Raw genomic sequence first — 19,651 nt, 5'->3', positions numbered from 1 at the left:
TGGATTCCCATTGGAGAGAAAAGTGAGATATAAATAAATATTCTTAGTTGTCCGGCAGCCCAATCCATAGCCCTTGGCAGAAGAACACATTGCTGTGGGGCAACCAAGCCACCTCCAGAAGGTCTTTTCAATGGCATGGGAAATGGAAAAAAAGGGCCTTCTGACTGTTGAAAAGAGTGGACTCTATTGGACTCTATGGGCTGAAGCAACCAAAAAGGGTGGTATAAGTCCAAGTCCCCAATGCCAGCATTCTGGAAGACAAATACCAGGTGAAAGCCAACTAATGTTGGCTTCACCCCTGGCCATGCCTCTGGAATGACCCCACTACACCAGCAGAAGTGGCAGGGGAGCAGGAGCATTGACATGGCGTTGTGCATTGTCTGCCCACCATGGAGGGCAGTGGCTCTGGCAGATTTGCCCCTCCTCCAGGGAAAGTACCCTGGGAAGGGAAAACTCACCAGCATAGCCCTGCATTGCAACCATAAGCAGATCCCCTCCCCCGCCCAGATTGGACTGTCAGTTAACACATGTTCTTAGAACTAATTAAAAATTAGAAGTCAAGAATTTAGACTAAAACACAAATAAAGCCATTTGCAAGTTGTTTTACCGGCTGGGTCCTTTCTTCGGTTTGTGAAAGTTAAGAAAATAGAAATGACTGCTAGTTTTCAGCTTATTGTTCTTATTCTTACAAGAGTCTGGCTGAGGCAAGCCATGTACAGTCCTCTATTATTTGTGCTGTTGGGTATTTTGAGCACCAGATTCTGTTGGTATAACTTCCCATGTTTATTTGAAGTGGAAATAATAGTATTTAACAGACATATAGACTCAATTTATGACTAACATCCATTATAATAGACAGGAAATTCAAAGATAAGGCAGGAAATTCAAAGATAAGGATTCCAAGTCCTTAACTGCTTGCTGTTAGCAGCAATGCCAAAATTTCTGACTCCTAAAAAAGGAAACGTAAACAAGGGAACTCAACTCTTTATATTCTCACTAGCTGTTTCCTTTATGCCACAGATCCTCAGTTCAGCAATTGCTCAGTGAGGGTATGATAACCAAATAGACTGCTGTGCAAATGTGAACAATAGGTCTGTAAAGAAATGCAGTTTGCAATGAAGGTTAGGACTGTACAGAACCTTCACCTTGAGTTTCAAGAAGTTTTTCTTCTCTTAGCAAAGAACAGGTAGGAGGAGAAGAGCCTTACCCAGCCCCGCTTTAGAAATGCTAATTGCTCCCTGCCTGGAGACAATGAAATGGTCAGCACACCACACTGGCTGAAAGTGACATCTAGCAAGCATCTAATTTAGAAGATTTAAAAGGTTAAAGTGTCCTTTCCTGGAGACTTCAAGACTTATTTGACCCACAGGTTGGGGGAGGGAGAGCAGAGATAGCAAAACCCTTTGGCACCAGGGGGATTCTTTTTTGTTGATTCCATATAGGCAGATGGGATACCTTGCAGGGCCTGCAGGCCTCAACAAAGCCCCCAAGATATTGAGAACCTTTCAAAACCACTGAGCGCCTGTCATAGGATAAGGCAGCTGGGGATATAGACTGATGGACAGAGGAATTACGTGTTTATATTTTGTTTTGGATCCCTTGCCCAATCTGCTGCTGAGTTCCAGCATTTGCTTTCTAATTTTTTTTTAATTTCAGAAATAATAGAATACAAACATTAGTTAAACATAAATATGACAAAAAGACACTCTATGTAACAAATTATGTAACTTTTGTGTTATGGGTTTCTAAGTTAATTCAATTTTATAATTTTTAATGCTAATAGTTGTTCTCCGTAACACATGACCTCTGCTGCTGAAAAACTATTTAAAGTGGCACGAGAAGAAAGAAGGACCATCAGTTGACAAGTGGCTAATCTCCCCATAGTGGTCGAGGGCAGCAAGATTGCCCCAGCATGATAATCAGACAGCAGGAGACGCAACATGAGGATAGGCCAGGGGTCAGCAACCTTTACCACCCAAAGAGCCATTTGGACCCACTTTCCATGGCCCCAAAGATCTACCAAGCTGGAGAGGTGGGCTCAGCACAGAGCTGCCTCTGCTTCAGCCCCTCCACTCACATTTCCCTCCAGCCCTGGAAGGTGGAGGCGCCGGGCAGGGAAATCTCCTCTGCCTGACGGAGCAGGCAGCTGCCTGCTCTGTGGGGCAGAGGGGGGATGGTGGCCCCAGCCTGCCCAGTGCCACTGCCTCTCACGCTGAGGGAGGCAGTGACACCAGGGAAAACCCCCTCTGCCCAATGGAGCAGGCAGTCGTGGGGCAGGGGGGGAAGGTGGCTGTGGGGATGGCAGAGGGGGGATGGCAGCTGCTCTGGAGGGACATGCCCATGCTACCCTCTGACCTCCAGCGTAGCACTGGAAGGAGAGGTGAGTGGAGGGGACGCGAAAAGCGGCACCTTCACGCACGGAGCCACCTCCAGTTCAGCCCCTCCACTCACCTTTCTTTCCAGCGCTGCTCTGGAGGTCTGGAGGGACACGCCCACACTACCCTCCGATCTCCAGGCCACGCGGACCTGCAGTATAAGGCTGAAAGAGCTGCAGGTTGCAGACCCCTGGGCTAGGCCTTAGAATGAAATGAAGGGAAGGGGAGCTGAGGATGCTGATCTTCTCAGTGGATAATTTCTACAAAAGGCAGGTAGTGCAGTGGGTAAACTGAAAGAGAGAGAGAGAAGCCCCTTCAAGGTTTGGGAAAGCAGGATAAGTGACTGCCACTTGAGTGGCTGCTGATGCCCAAATCCCTTGGAGTACAAGATGGAACAGGGATCCTAAACCAATGGGGTTCTTCTGAGACACAAGGTCTGCATAAGAGGACAAAGGACATTGTCCTTCCTGCCACTGTTACCCTGCTTCAAGATCCACCTCCTGCTGCAGTCCATCATGCCATCTATAACTCTTCTTGGGTGTTGTAGGAGTGGTCAAGGGGTGTTTAGGAATGCATAAGAACAAATAAAGGCCTTCACTGGGAGGGAAAAACTTACAAAATTTGTTCTTTCCTCCTCTACTGATGGCAGTGCTGTTCTGCCAGTATAACAACTGTTCTACTTTGAAATTACATGTGTGGAGCCAACCCAACATGTTTCAACAAGTGGATATTTCCTTAATATTCTCTAATCTAATCAAAGATTTTAAGAAACAACTGAAAAGATACTTCATCTGTCAATAATGGCATCCCTTTCTAAAGGAAACACTACTTGTTGCCATATGAAAAATTAAGGGGGAAAGGTCATTAAGCAGCTCCTTTTTTCAGTCCTGCACAATAGCAGGCTATATTGCTGTAAACAGTCCCTTACAGCCAGTGTAGTGCAGGACTCATCAACATTCTCACAACTGGCTCTCTAGGAACTATTTCTAATCTGTGGCCAAACCCAACAACTCGCCGACAGTGAAGAAATAATTATTTCACCACCTCCCTTGCATCTACAAAGTAGACCTGAGTAACTGTTCCAGATGGTCAAGCACTTCTTATATACCAATCAACTGGAGGAAGTAGACTGTCCTGCAACCCACTGTGATCATTTTGCTAAGCCCTTTGTGAATAAAAATCTATTGCATTGATTACAATTTGGTCTCTGCCTTAGCAGGAACAGGATCAGATAGTTCCAAGATGCCAATTTGTACAGTTACATGAGATATCTTTTAGCTTGTTCATTCTGAGAAAGTGGACAAGTTTCTTGGAAGTTTGAGATTTAGCACCTGCGTATATGATTCTTGCCCCTCCTGGATGCTTCAATCTGTTGGGGGGGGGGGGGCGCTGGTGGACTGGTCTGTAATACTGTGAATGCCTCCCCGAGAGAGGGCATGATTGCCCCTGCCTGGAAGCAAGAAGTGGTGCATACACTCTCCTCCTCACCCCCTAAAAAAACTACACTAGAGAATTGAATACCTATTATCCAGTTTCAAATGTACCATTCTTGAGCAAGGTGATTCAATAAGTAGGGCAACTTCAGGGATTCCTGAATAAAGCAGATCATTGAAATCCATTCCAATCTGACTTCAGACCTGGTTATGGGACTGAAACAGCCCTGGTCATCCTGGTGGATGACCCCCGGGAGATAGATAGAGGAGTGTGGCCTTATTAATTCCCCTGGACTTTTCAATGGCTTCTAAACATGGTAACCTTGTGTACTGCCTTTCTGGGTTGGGACTGGGAGGAACTGTTCAACAGTGGGGCTACCTGTAAAATATACTGGGAGGCTTTCACAGCCAGATTCAACTGGTTGTTTTGCGTTCTCTGGGCTGGACACTTCTCTCTATAAAACATCTCTGAATATGAAAGCCACAGATACTGGTGAAATGTTAGGAACAAGATCTACCAGACCATGGTCACACACCCTGGAAAACCCACAGCTACAGTAGTTGAATCTGGCTGTGAAAGCCTTCGACAATACATCGAAAAACAACATGTTCCTTAGATCGCCAAAAACTTCTTAACTTTATTCATGTACTTTGCATGCAGGAAAAGCGAGCGAGTGTGATGCAAGGAGAGGAAACCATTGGGGGAAATCTTCAGCAAATCGTAGGCATTACTGAGGATTCAAGCAGCAGAAAGGGGGAGGGGAGAAAAAACCCACTGCCTCCTCTAGCACTTTATTTGTTCATGCTCTGGACAAAAAAAGCAACTTTTCCCCCTAAGATGTCCCAAGATGTCTTTAAAATGCTGTGCAGAGGATCTGGGTGATGACTTTTATTGTTTTTGTTAGACATTCTCTCAGTGTTATTAGTCTTCCTCCCTAATTGTGCTGTTAGGTGTGTTTGTATGTTCTTATATTTGTATTGAATTTTTTATTTTATATATACTTTATTTTAAATGCTGTCTTCGTGTTGAACTGTTTTAATGTTTTGATGTTTGCTACCTTGGGGTTACCTTGTTTGGGTGAAAAGGCAGCACAGAAATGTTTTAATTATATAAATAAATCTCTAAAACATGGGACAAAATGAACATTCTCCATGCACATGAATTCATGAAATTTTAAAAGCTAAGTGAGGAGGAAAATAATCAATTTAAAATATCACTTGTAACAATAGTTTTTTTTTTTAAAAAAAGGTCAAAAACATTTTTTACAAATAATATTTTTAAATTATTTTTCTCAAATGAAAAACTGGACATAGCAATTTGGTGAAATCTTTTGCCAATCATACCAAACAAAAGTCAATGATTACTACAACTTTAAATCATTCTGGTCAAATTGACTTATTCTTTTTCTCAATTTGAAATTTATTTGTTGAGTGAATTTCTTCCCTCAGTCAGCCTTTCCTAGTCAGATCAATGAGACAGTTGATAGAATCAATGTGCAGGATCATGTCAACGGTTTGTTATAATTCATCATATCTCTCAATGTCTTCTGAAATAACACAGACCAAAGACCAAAAATGAAAGAGGCAGGTTTTTGGGGGCAGGTCATTCCAAAATATGGAGGTGGTGGTAAAAAGAGGCAGCAGTTAAACTTAAGTCACAGCCAGATTCTACAGCTTCTACAGGTAGAAGCTGCTCTTTTGGTTTGTTAAATCCCATCACTTTGAAATTAATATTTGGTGCAATTGTATTCACACTGATGAAATATGCTCTCCCCAATGGGAGTTACAAACCTTGAATTGAATTTTTTGGAAAAGTTTCCATGCATTCTTCAGGGTCAGCCCCCTCAGAAAATGACATTTGTCTCTGACTCAATATTAACTTTAAACACTCAGAAATTATCTTCTGAAGTGCTGAATAAAATTTTTCAGTCTGAGATCAACGGAACAATCTCAAAACAATTTCTTGGGAATAAGCCCATTGAATAGACCAGAGTAGGATTCTATTATTCATATCGTTGAAGCATAGTTGGTTGCTGAATTGTTTGTTGCCTCAAGTCCAAGAAGACGTAAGACAGAAATTGCTAAAATAAAATGTACAAATAGGGTGTAGAACACTTTAGGATTGCAATGTAAGTGCAATAACCTCCTTTTACATTGGGAAGAACACACACCCTCCGCATGGTCCATTTCGGTTTCCCCATGGTCCATTTAAATTTTGGTTATCTTCAAGTTCAGGACTGGGCATAACTGGGCATTCCCTCTCTTCTTCCTACAACATGTTGTTAGGCTTGTTATTATAATTTCCCTACATTTTCACCAATCATGAGTAATGGGGAAAACTATGATATCACAACATCACAGCTTGAGAACTCTGCTAAAAATTCTGGGGAAGGAGAGAGGAAATCTGGATATAGGACTGCTATTTTTGCCAGTAGGCCAGCATCAACAATCACATCTAGTTTCATCTTGATATAGAGTTATTTCTATCATGGTACTATATCCAGCATTATATCACTAGACTAAAGAAGTCCTTCTCCTCTGACAAAAAAAACCATCCCTATACAATGTAATATTTTCCTCCTTCCTTTTTGGTGTGTAAAATAGGATAGGAAGTGGGAGATACCATTTTATGTGAGTGCTATAATTCCCAAAGCAAATGCAAACTAGATTGTGTATGAGAAAAAAAACCCCATATAAATAGAAGGTAGGAAGATGGATATAGATGGGACAAGAGCAATTACCAGCCTGTAACCTTGTGTGTGTGTGGTGGGGGGGGGGGGGGCAGGGGAAACGGGAAAGTAAAAGTAGAATGAAGTTGATTTCAGTGGTATGAGAATCTCTCCATAAGAAGAATGTGAAATATCTTTGTATGGATTCCTTAGCTTTCTCTAGGCCAGTGGTTCTCAAACTGTGAGTCGGACCCCTTTGGGGGTCGAATGACCCTTTCACAGGGGTCACCTAAGACTCTCTGCATCAGTGTTCTCCATGTGTAAAATGGATAAGTGTTAGGGTTGGGGGTCACCACAACGTGAGGAACTGTATTAAAGGGTCACGACATTTGGAAGGTTAAGAACCACTGATCTAGGCTGTGTAGAGCTCAAATTACACAAAGAGGATGTAGTGACCAATGAGTAAAATCGTTGAGTATTGGTTTTTCACACTACCCACCCCTGATCCTTTTATCTGCACATGCTGGGGATTGAACCTGGGACTTTCTGCATGCCAAGCAGATGTTCTTCAACTGAACCACAACCCATCCCAAGTCCCATTCTGGAAACCTGAGTAATGAATGGAATAAACATTTAAAACAATAGTAAAATTATAATCTATTTTAGTTAGAAAATGGCTATTAAGTACTGATTTGCTTTTGAAAATATGTCAGGAATTGACAAATTATACAACTTTCTTACCTGCTATTGATGAGACATTTACAATAGCCCCACCGTTGCCTCCATTTTCTGTTTTCATGTATTCTAAACCAATATATGTTCCTCTAATCACTGAAATCTAATACAGAAAATACAAAGCAGGTACTATACTTAGCAGCATCTCATTTTGGCATTAGTCTGCTTAAACTACTCTATCAGTACACATTTAATTTACTTGTTTGTTTATTCTTTTGACTTCTGATCTGCCATTTCCCAACCAAGTCTGGCTCAGGGCGGCTCACCACAGTTTCCAACAGCAATTTAAAATCATATAGTTTGCCATTTAAAATCCTCAGTATCTCTTAAAATTCCAGTGGTGCCCTTAACCACGTAAGAATAATGAGGACCAGTTAAAAAGGAGAAAAATAAGAGAAGAGGGATGACCGATACCTTCTAATACAGTGGTTCTCAACCTGGGGGTTGGGACCCCTTTGGGGGTCGAACGACCCTTTCACAGGGGTCGCCTAAGACTCTCTGCATCAGCGTTCTCCATCTGTAAAATGGATAAATGTTAGGGTTGGGGGTCACCACAGCGTGAGAAACTGTATTAAAGGGTCGCAGCATTAGGAAGGTTGAGAACCACTGCTCTAATAAGTAAGAGGTCAGAATGAAAGTTACACCCAAACGCCTGATGGCCACTTGTTGATTGTACACCATCAAGGTTTGGGAGCTGGAATGAGCCACAGAACCTCTACTTCAGTGGATTCAATTTCAGCTGACTCTTCTTCAACCACTTCACCACAGCCTCTAGACATCCGATCAGTACATTTGGGGTGGCATCAACAGATATCGCTTGGTGTAATCTACATACTGATGACAGCCCAGTCGGAAACTCCTGATTAGATGGGTGAGGGGGCATAAATAAATTTTAAATAATAACGGGAAGAGGACTGCTCCCTGAGTAATTCCACATACTAAAGGTTGGTGACACCTTCTCTCCTAGCTACATGCTTTCATATTATTCCCTCACTTCCTTCATTTGTTACTTCTTAATTATCTATAAACATATTTCTTATGAACTAGGTGAATTCAAATATTGACTAATCAATAACAAGCATAAACTGCAACTTTCATTAATATAGTTCTTATAATGAATCCACATATTAATAACTCATCCCTTGCTTATTCTAGTGCCTGTATTGTAGAATTCATGTGATCGTAGGGAACGGTGAAAAAGTGAGCAGGATAAGTGGTAACACAACTGGCAAACAAGCTTTCCCCCTCCTCTTCTCCACATTCTATGCTGGCATGGGCTAATTCTAGGACTCTGTTGCTGTCAGCTTAACCCAACCTAACAGGATTCGCATGTGCTAGTATGGACAGGGACTTCTGCTCCCCTTATCATACCAACCTGCCCTCATTGTTGATCATGTGGACTGGAAGCCAGACAGACTTGGATGCTCTTTCTGACCTGTCCAAAGCATCACATGATTCACCCAAGAAATACTTAAATATCATTTTAAGACAGCTTTATTCTTAGCAATGTTCCAAACAAAATGGTTGGTGGTATTGTTAAGCTGAACAGTAAGAACCGCAAAAAAACTGAAACAATCACTGATTCGTGTTATCTTTCTCTGCTGTAACACTCTGTTAGGTCTTCCTGATGTATTGGTATAGCTCCTTACTTCTTTTTTTGTTATGATCAAGATGGATTGGTTCAATTATGTTTGATTCATGTATTATGATTGATTCAATGAACACTTTGAAAAAGTGTATCATTATAATTTCTGTGTGCCATGAGCAGAAAAAATAGGTGTGCAATCTGTCTAATTTAATTATGGACACATTTGTCTGCTCTGATGACAAATATTCCAGACTGTTCTTATGTTACACTATTTCTGATTTAATTTCTGTTGGAGAGAAAAGGTTTATTAACAGATGGATGTGCACATCCTTCTTGCACATGCTGCTGAGAGAGAGAGAAAAGATACCGTCTGTGCAGTTTGTTTTTGAGGTGAGTATACGGTAGTTGCAGTGAAAATAGAGAGTAAACATAGAGGGGGTAGAGGCACACACAGTTTTTCTTTCCAGTTGATACACTTGCCTGAATGAAATTATTCTGTGTTTTTATGTAGTTTAAAATATTTGGTAAGGAGTTGAAAATGAAGAGATAGGTCTTGAGGTGGAAGGCATCAAAACCAGTGTTTATATTTGTGTTTGGTCTTTTTAAATAATCTACTTTACCTTTCAGCCCAATCCACAGATTCTGTTAATCTAAAAATCTTTTAACTAAAGCCTACTTAGTCCCACTTGTCATTGAAGTGACTGGCTGGCTGGTACATACAATGTATACACACACAAAAATTCAAATTGAGTAATCGTGACCTGAACCTTTCTTTCATATAGAGTGGGTCTTCTTTAATTTTTGTACTGAACAAAGTCCAAGTGATTGATATTCCATGAATTTTGATAACACAATAGAATTTATATAAAAGACAGTTTTAGAGTAACACATCTAGAAATATCAGAGTATGTGACTAAAGAGAACGGCTTATTTTCAAAATATCATGAATGGACTATAGTTTATACAATTGCTAAGAAATTAATTATATTGAACTTAGTGGGAGTTTTGGCACATTCAAAAACATGCACGGAATGAGTCTTCAATCAAAATAAAAATGGAACAAATGTTCTAAAATATTATTTTTCTTTCATAGAAATATCAGCAGTATATAAACAGTGGCATAATTATTACAAAACGTAGTAATACATTAAGCTTTTGTATTGTGCTATTTTAGTATATTCCTTCTTTCTGTATTTTCTTTAGGTTACATTATCAGACATTTGCATACCTACAGAAGCAATCCAAGCAGCCCAATCCAGAGCCCTGGGGTGACTAGGGAAAGTGTCACTGAGCGCTGCCTTGCTATCACCAAAGTGTTTTTGCCTCCTGGGATGCCAGTGTCCAGGGCTTGGGACTTAAACAACTCTTTTGGGTGGCATAAGCCCATTGATCCCAATGGAGGACTTTCCCACCCCACTGCCTAGCCCTCTGAAAGTGGCTACATTATCAGACATGTGAGCACCTATGGAAGTAATCTCAGCAGCCCAATCCAGAGCCCTAGGGTGACCAGGGACAGCGTCTCTGTGGTGCTGCCTGGCTTTGCCTCCTGGGACACCAGCACCTTGCACCATCCTTTTGGGTGGCGTAAACCAATTGAGCCCAATGGAGGGCTCCCCCACCTGCTGCCAAAAAGTCCTACATGAGGCTCAATGGCTGGGTGGCAAGTCCAAGCCCCAAGCACTGGTGTCTCAGGAGGCAAAGCAGAGATGGAAGTTGACTAATGTCAGCTTCACCCCTAGCCATACCTCTGGAATGTCCCTGCTATGCTGGCAGAACCAGCGGGGATGACGAGAATGGAGGGTTGTGGTGGCTGCCCGCCAGCAGATTATCTCCTCTGCCAGGGTAAGTGATCCAGAGAGGGGAAAACTTGCCACAGACAGGGCCAACAGACAGTTTCCTTGGAGGAACACCCCCTTTTATTCTTAGTTCTGAGTAGACACACTTAGGACCGCTTAATTTCTCTCTTATTCTTTCTTATTTCAAAAGGTTGTAAAAGCTAATCCCAAATTGTAAAAAAAATCCAGATTAATGATTTACCTGAGTTGATGTTTGTTTTCTTTTATAGCATTGCATATGACACAGGTCATTGCCTGTCTAAGACATTTATGTAAAAAGACAAAACATGCTCAGACATTAAGCTTTGTATTCTCCTGAGTAGTCGTTCTTATTTTATCCTTTCTTTTTGCATTTTCTTAAGTTACAATATCAGTAATTTGAGTACCTCTCTTTTCTGCCTTTCTGTTTCTTTTCAGGTGTTCATGAAAACTAAACCTAAGCTGCAAAATGTTCTGGTCTTAAGGAGTGACTTTCATCTATGTTTGTTTCGGTTTACAGTGTTACATACTGTACTTCGTATTTTAAACTTGATCATGACCTTTCTCCATATTCTTGATAATTTCTTCATACTCTTTCCTTTTTGAGTAGTGCCTTGTATGTTGAGGGCTGTGCCAAAAATATACAGGCATATAATCACTTCTGCAGACTAGCCAAGTTTCAGATTCAGCTCCTGTGATAAGTGCTAACATTGTTCACTGCTTGATCTATGTGCCAGCATTTCATTTTCACTTACATCCAACAGCTAAAATGCACTGTAATTTGTAATAAGCAGCTAATTTACCCAAACAGAAGAGTACTGAATCAGGTCCACTTTATTGGGTAACATTTGTTATTGGTGGTATCTTTTGATTCTTTTTCTCACTAATCAAAACAGATTGCATGCTAACAGTGTGATGCGAAACAGCCATTCTGCAGATAGCAGATGAATGTTTACCACTCCAGGAAATCACCCCATGAAGGGCATTATTGTGAATATTTATTTTAATAAATGTTTAAAAATTTTGTATAGAGCCATGGGGGGGGGGGGGGGAACAAACAAACAAACATAATTTTAAACAAATCGGTCAGTTTCCCAGTTTATTTAGACCTTCAGTCCTATGCCTGGGCTGTACTAAATCCTGAGGAGGACAGGAAAAGGAGGAGAAGGAAAGGGAAAAGGGAAAGGGAGCCCAGCTAGATGGATACTGTTGCTGTTCTCAACCATAAGCCGAGGAAAATATCTCAGTCAGTTGCATTATTGCAAATCTTGTAATGACTGCCTGATAGTAACTTAATGTATCATTCTAGCAAGCAACCCTGAACAGAGTCATATCATTCTAAATCCATTAAAGTCAACAGGCTTAGAAGGCTGCATTTCTGCTTAGGATTTCACTGTGATAGTGGCAGTATTTGTATGTAAACAAGTTGGATAAAATAGAAAACCACTATAGCAAATGCTTTTATTTGAATTCCTCATACTCCTCCTCCAGCTCTGGATAGTAAAATAGGTGCCCACAAACCTGGTGAGCCCCTGAAGAAACCATCAACAACCTTTCTGTCATTTTGTCTCCAGCCTGTCTGGAAAGTAAAGAGGAGTAACCTAAGACTGGAAATTTCTGAAGAGACCATCTATGGCAGTGGTGGCGAACCTATGGCACTGGTGCCAGAGGTGGCACTCAGAGCCTTCTCTCAGTGGAGTACGCGCAACAAACCAGGAGTCCACCCCACCCCATCTAAGGCTGGCCTCTGGGCTGCGTTGAGACTCGATTATTAGCAGTTACTAAACCTAAAAGGACCTACTTTTGGGGAAGCAGTGCCAAGTACTAGGTAACCCTGTTCAAAGCGCGCCTGTTAAACCCCACTGATTTCCATGCAAATAACTAAAGCGTGACCTGGGAGTAAGCTCAGTTGCTGGTAATGGGGCTTGCTTCTGCGTAAACCCTCCTAGGGTCGTGATTCACCCGTTGGAAGAGTTACACGGTTGCTTCAAAGCAAAGCCACCGACTACCACCAAGCTTACTCCTGAGTAATGCACACCTCGGAGCCAACTGTTTTTTCTAAACTAAAACCTCAGTATTCAGGCTAAATTGCCGTGTTGGCACTTTGCAATAAATAAGTGGGTTTTGGGTTGCAATTTGGGCACTTGGTCTTGAAAAGGTTCACCATCACTGATCTATGGACTGAGAAAATGCTACTGCTTTTGGCTGGGGAAGAATATTTTTGTTTAGCATTTTTTAAATAATCAAAAGTAAATTTGGAGAAAAGTAGTACATAAATGCAAAAAAATTGAATAAAACTATGATGGATGTGCATATATAAATTCAAAAGAAATTTGCCCAGAAGTACTACTGTCCAACCCACCATTTGCAAAGGTAATAGGAACAGGGGAGAAGTAATAACATTCTATTATGCCTTCGATCCCATAAATAAGACTTAGACATCTGCAAAGAACTCATGATTTAAAACTCTCATGAACAAAAAAGAATCTTGTAAAGTAGGCAGGAATATAGTACTATATTATTTCAAAGGATAAGGATAATGTTTGAATAGAAAAGACTGACATTTTTCATGAAAGATATTATAACCTATGGTTTTAGAACAGCTATTCTAAATATTCAAATACGTGAAAATTAGAAAAAGACTTTACCCAGTGTTCATCTAACTGCATTTTTGGCTTTTGATTTAGAGGCATGCAAGCACAATAAAGAGATGTTTAAGTAACTTCTGCTTTTAAGATCTTCAATTAAAGAAGAAGTTGGTATCATAAGTCTGCTGCTGCAATCCTAAGCATACTTGCTAGGAGCAAGGGCTTACTTCTAAGTAAAGAAGCATATATGATCAGACTATATGTTTTTACACACATTAAAAATTGCTAACCAACAAGATTTTGTGGGGATAAACTTTTGAGAGTCAAAGTTTGCTTCCTCAGATGTGAATTGGAATGGAGTTCTCCAAGTCCTTGTAGCCTAGCCAAATGGTAGGAGGGTTGTTGCAAAAAAAGAACTCAGGATGCAGAGGTACCATTTTCATTGTAGTCGGCTTGATCACAACAGAGGGAAAATGCTTGAGAGCAGAAAGTTAGCACTGAGACTGACTCTATTCAGCTCTGGGGGAGGGGACGTTTCCATTGTTCTGAACTTGTGAATAAACTCAGGATCAGAAACCAAGTTCAGCTGTTCTATGTGACAAACAGGGCTACCCTCTGAAACCTTCTCTAAATGTCGTAAACCCCATATTTGTCCATTCTGGAAGCCATTCCCTTTAAAAATGTAATTTTCAAAAATTTCTCATGAGGCGATACAGTACATGAAGTAAACTTACCAAATTAACCTGGACTGTGATTTCCCAGTTGTTTTCATTATTTATTCCGGCATTGTTGACCACAATATCCAATCTCCCAAAATGCTCAAATACCTTCTTAAATGCATCTATAAGAGGGAAAAAAGGGGCGGGAGCTCATTTCTATGCAATTCTATATATTAAAAAACATTAGTGATACCTCCTCAATTATGGGTATTGCATAGGGCTGTTTACTTTGGGTTGAGAAATTCCTGGAGATTTTGGGGTGGAGGCAAGGGTGTACCTCCCATGGGGACATGTGGAGTCACATGTCCCTGGGCGGAGGCCATCTAGTCATGTGGGAGGGGGCGGAAGATCGCCCCCCACATGGTAGTGGCTCCTTAGATCGCTGCATCAACTTTTGAAAGATTTCCACTGCTCTGGCAGCGCTAGCTTCAGGGTTGGTTCTTAGACCCTGGCTGGGCAGGCCTGCCCACCCCACACTCACTGGGGCTGGGAAGGTATCGACGGACAGGCCGAAGATCAAGCCGGCAGTGGCTTTGATAGGAAAGAAATGAAAACTATTTTACAAATAGTATCATGTCTGAAAAGAATGCCAAAAGCACCATACTGTACTTCAGCGCTGAGCTGGATATATATAAAATGTCTCCAGCTCATATAAGAAAATTTCTGCAAATGTTTCAACAGCAAAGATTTCCAGCTCCCTACTGTACACCGTACAACTCAAGCTTCAGAATCAAATGCAACTAATTCCTTTGTTTTAATTTGTTCATATCATTTCTGTAGGGACATGCTCTGCCCTGAGTCGACATTTTAATTAACCTCCCCATCATATCGCACAATCTCTTTCCTGATTAAGGAATTCCGACCCATCATGTGTATGTATATAAATATAAAGTTGGCCTCTTATGTGCATCACTTTACATAGATCTGTATACTGAACTCCATTAGTAATTGTATTACTAGTTCTTCCAGTTGGGAGAAATTCCTAGCCCGATCTGTTTACACACTTCATTCCCATGCTTCTGCAGAAATTCTATTTCACGCTGCATGAAAGTGGCCACAGAAATGGACTTCACCCTGTGAGGTGGATTTAAGCAGGAGGTACACACGAAGCCGCCCACCATCCTTTTGCTGTAGGTGAGTCTGCACTGGTCACAGTCAAAGCGCTTGCGGTTGGGTGTGAGGTTGCTCGTCTCCCTCAGCAGCTTCAGGTGCTTCTCCTGTTTCTACTTGGTGCTCACCACCATCCCTCCACCACTGGGGAGCTGGCCCTGGCCTGCACTCACTAACCTGCCAGGAAGAAGGAATGGAGGAACCTCAAGCAGAGAGGGAGTGCTGCGACCATCCCACTCAAGGCACAAAGGAGCAAGGTCCAGGCCCAGGCCCTTGCACATGCACACACCCACAAAGAGAGACCAATGGAGAAACACAAAGGAGGGGTGGGGCAGAGAAACAACAGCAGCGCACTCATCTTGATAGCGACAGCACCAGGGAAAGAAGCTCAGGGAGGGAAATGATGAGCTAGAGCGATGAAACATTACCAAATCCTGTTTGCCCATTAATGTCAAAGTCAATCATTGCAGAGCAACATTGAGAAACTGAACACGCAGCCATCAGTTCCTTTGGAGCTTTTCCAGATAAAATGATTTTCTACTTCATCATCAGAAAGAACAGTATTAAAGCCAGGACCTCACAAGCAATCCCTTCATGTGATCATGCATGTACATGCATGTGTGAGATCTTCTGCTGAAATTTTCTGAGCAGGTGCTTTTTTAATTTTCTTTCAAAACAGTCCTTACTTATTCATCTTCAATACCAAGGGTTTTCTGCACTGAGTAATCCCCATGGAAGTTAATTAGACTTACATTTAACTAAGCATTGTTAAGATCATATGGCACTACTAACTCTGTCCTAAACTCATAGCAGACTTAACTTCCCATGGTCACCATAATATCAATTACAAATATTTTCTTAAATGTTGGGGAGGGATTTTAAAAGCAGTTTAATTTGTAAGGGATGAGTAGTTATGTTAAGAAAAAAATCTTGTTAAATGCATGTCCATTCCAAATTATGCAGTCTTCTCTTTCCCACAAAAGTGAACGTTATAGATGTTGAAAACTGATCCCAAGTTTCATTTTTAAAAGATACCCCTTTCAAAATGTAAAGATTTGGTTTTGGAACTTAAAATTCTATATTAGTGTTTTAAAACAGTTCTGTACATAAAACAGTGGGCCTTTCCCCACTCTTTTCCATCCCCGCTATGCTGCGCACTGCTCTCAGCGAGCGACATCCCAGGTGCTACTGGTGCATCCCTACTCCGCTTCTGCGCCAGAAACATCAAAAGGCTTGCATGAAGAGCGCCTGGGATGCCACACGCTGAGGGGGCATGACAGCGTCAGCGTCGGGATGGCTGTGCTGTAGCCGCCCCTGTCGTGGGGAGTGCCGGGGGACCCCGCACTACTCTCCTCAAGTAGCGCGGGGCTTAAGGTAAGTGGGGAAAGGCCGCTTGTGAGTATCCTGGGGTTTTCATAGAGGTGTCACCAAACATTGGGAATGCAATCCTGAGGGGAGTGGCTTGTTGTGGTGTGCTTGAGGATGACATAGAATTGCTGCCTCCTCAGAGGCTTGCTGCATTGTGGTTAGAAAGTCAAAAGCAATGTTCTCCCTGACCTCCATGAAATCCACTATGCAGCTCAATGGGCATAAGTCTGCACCAGTAAACAAGTCCATTCCCAAACAAAAAGGCCTCAGGAAACCAATACAAAATGGCTCTGCCCATGGGAACACCCCTTGAGTGCAGACTCAAGGATTCCTGTGTCAGAGGAGCACTGGCGCCACGGCTGCATTGGTGATCTGGCATTGTGCTGCTATATGGCTCCATAACACTGATGTAAGTGCCTCTGTGCCAGCATAAATGGTCCCCGTGTCAGCATAAGTGGCATTTATACCACACTGGGGTTACACCACTTCCTCAGCAATTTCCCCCAGGTCTGAATGGTTCATGCCATTTATTTTCTTTATATTGCGCCAAATAATTCAGTTTAGGACACACACACACACACAAACTGCTAATATTTCACATTAGTACACACCAGCTTTAGTCCAAATTGTAGAGTTTTAAAGGCTACTTGAATCTCAAATGTCAGCAGTCTTCAAGAAAACTGCACAGTTTTTATTTCTGTAGCACATTTTCCTCCCAGGCTGCTGTATGCTACGATAAGAAAATCCTTTTTGTTGATTCTCCTCAATTACCTTTTAGCTGTCCTTCATCTGAAACGTCACAAGGGATGAAGATGGTTCTCTGTGTATCAAACTGCTTGTCGAAGTTATCTTTGCTTTCCTTACCGGCTTCTGCATTCTGATCCACAAGACCTACCTATGCAAAAGAGATAAGCAGTAAGAATCAATGCTGAGTAGCCAACAGAGGGGTGTGACTACTGACTATTAAGAGAAACCCTTAATTCCTCTTCACCCAATTTCTCCCTGAAATCCAACAAATTATTTGTTTCTTTTCCTCTATTTAGGAATTTTGGGTTTGGATCTAATCAATTCTGCTCTGAAGCTCTACATCTGGGCAACAAAAATGAGAAACTGGATGGACGATGCCCTTTTGGATGAACATTTGTCAGGGATGTTCTAGACTGATCCTGCACTGAGCAGGGGCTTGGACTAAATGGCCTGTACAGCCCTTTCAAACTCTATGATTCTATGAAATCAGATGGAAAAAGGGGAAGGTAAGCTAAATTTCAGAATTTCGCTCTGTAGATGCTCAGAGACAAGCAATATCTTTCCAAACATTCCTCTCCTCTTTTTAAAGCACTATCCTGTAATATGTAATGTAAAACAACTTCAAGGGCTGCTCCTACAAAAGTGTGCAATTTGCAATTTGTAATATATCTACAAACAAAAATAAAAACTGGTTGTGGTGGGTTTTCCTGGCTGTGTGGCCGTGGTCTGGTGGATCTTGTTCCTAACGTTTTGCCTGCATCTGTAGCTGGCATCTTCAGAGGTGTATCACAGAGGGAAGTCTGTTACACACTGTGTGATACACCTCTGAAGAGGCCAGCCACAAATGCAGGTGAAACGTTAGGAACAAGATCCACCAGACCACGGCCACACAGCCCGGAAAACCCACCAGAACCAGTTGAATCCGGCCGTGAAAACCTTCGACAATAAAAATTTAAAAGGAATTAAAGAGAAATATCTCTTTTAAAAGGGAAAAAGAGAATAATCAACAGCTTTTTTTACGAGGGAAATGAAAGGAAATTCAGAGAAAAAGGAATACCCATTTCCATAAGAATGCTAACCAAACCATAGAAGGGAAAATAATCAGACATATATACTATATATATACATACACATACACAAACACAAACCATACACAAATCTGAACACAAGTCCCACTAATTTTAAAGGAAAGGTGAAGAAGTATACTATGAGTGTACCTTTATTCTACCACAACTCAACGCCCCTTGAAAGTACTTAATTATGCCAGTGTTTTAGTAGCGTTTTTATAGCTACACATTAACACAGATTTACATGAACTCACCATCATATACCCCACAAACCTATTTGTCTCTATACACTCCCCATATATCTCGTATAGATACGTGAACATCAACAAGTATGATGAAATCAGAAGCCTAGTGCGTGTCTTATGTACCTACTTTCTATATATTTGTTTCCAGGGGATAGATAGATAACCAGGAATCACGTGCCACCAGCGTGTAAGCCTTCTGGGCTTAAGGGCAAATCTGTGCACTCTATTCCACGAAAGCTTATGCGGGGGAAGGGGAGGGGAGGGTCCGAGTCTTCAGGGTGTCACAAGAATCTTTGGACCCCCTTTCGCCAACTGTGTGATTGTTTCCTTCACGTCCCCCCCGCCCCCCAGAGGCAGGTAGCCCCCTCCCCGCAACACCCATGCCCTCTTGCTTACCTTGCAGCCCTTTTCCAACAGCGCCTGGGCGCAGGCGTTGCCTATGCCCTGGGCTGCTCCAGTCACCAGCGCCACTTTGTCCTTCAGGTGCATGCTCCCGCTCCTCCTCGTCCCCGCCGGAGCTTTTGCTGACTGACTCTCTATTCGGGCAAGAAAGGTCCTTCTTCCTCGCCGGCCGTGCCGTGCCCCACAGCTTGGCTTGGAAAGGAAAGAAGCTTCCGAGCCAAAACACGAACACCCAGGCTTGAACTCGGTGTCACCTGCGCGGAAAGTTGCCTCCCGCCCTTTGGCCCTCCCTCCTCCTCCTCCTCCTCCTCCTCCTGCTGCTCTCGGAGGCGCTGGCAGAAGCTTCTGCCCGCGGCGCGGTCGATTCCTTTCGTTCGGTGCCGATTGTTCAAGAGGTGACGCGACACACCGGCCAAGTTCTGGGCAGATGAGCTGTCAGGCGAAGACTCGCATCGGTGCCCGAAGGAGCTCGAGGCCAACGGCGGGGCTTCAGACCCAGCCCTCCCCTCCTTACCGCCCCCTTTGATAAGCAAACAAAAGCCAGGCTGAACTGTTCATACTCGAACCTCGGGAATCCTCCTGCTCCTCCACAGAAAAGAAGTTGCAGGCGTCTTTGAAAAATTAGGATTTTTCCCCCTTTGGCACTTCCCAAAGTTGCTCACGTTTTTCCTTGGCCCCACAGGATAAAGACTGAAAAGTGCCAAAAGCAAAGTTCTAAAAGGAATCCAAATCCTACTACAAAACAAAATCCTTAATGGTGAGGGAAGAGGAAGGCATGCTGAACAGGGGCA

At 42.3% G+C, this 19,651-nt stretch overlaps 1 protein-coding gene across 1 annotated transcript in view; it reads right to left on the bottom strand.

Moving 5' to 3' along the window:
* HPGD (15-hydroxyprostaglandin dehydrogenase) overlaps positions 1-19,135 on the bottom strand; it is a 29,238-nt gene extending 10,103 nt beyond the window's left edge. The window contains exons 1-4 of the mRNA XM_048509009.1: positions 18,855-19,135; positions 17,171-17,294; positions 13,937-14,043; positions 7,219-7,315 (exon numbers count right to left, since the gene is read on the bottom strand). Of these exons, the coding sequence (XP_048364966.1) occupies positions 7,219-7,315; positions 13,937-14,043; positions 17,171-17,294; positions 18,855-18,947 (421 nt within the window). The 5' untranslated portion in view covers positions 18,948-19,135. The remainder of the gene's footprint in view (positions 1-7,218; positions 7,316-13,936; positions 14,044-17,170; positions 17,295-18,854) is intronic.
* Between the last annotated feature and the right edge of the window lie 516 nt (positions 19,136-19,651).

Source organism: Sphaerodactylus townsendi, linkage group LG10, assembly GCF_021028975.2.
Source record: "Sphaerodactylus townsendi isolate TG3544 linkage group LG10, MPM_Stown_v2.3, whole genome shotgun sequence".
Lineage (NCBI taxonomy): Eukaryota > Metazoa > Chordata > Lepidosauria > Squamata > Sphaerodactylidae > Sphaerodactylus > Sphaerodactylus townsendi.
Note: the sequence above shows the minus strand (reverse complement) of the source record. Positions and strands in the feature narration are given on the sequence as shown.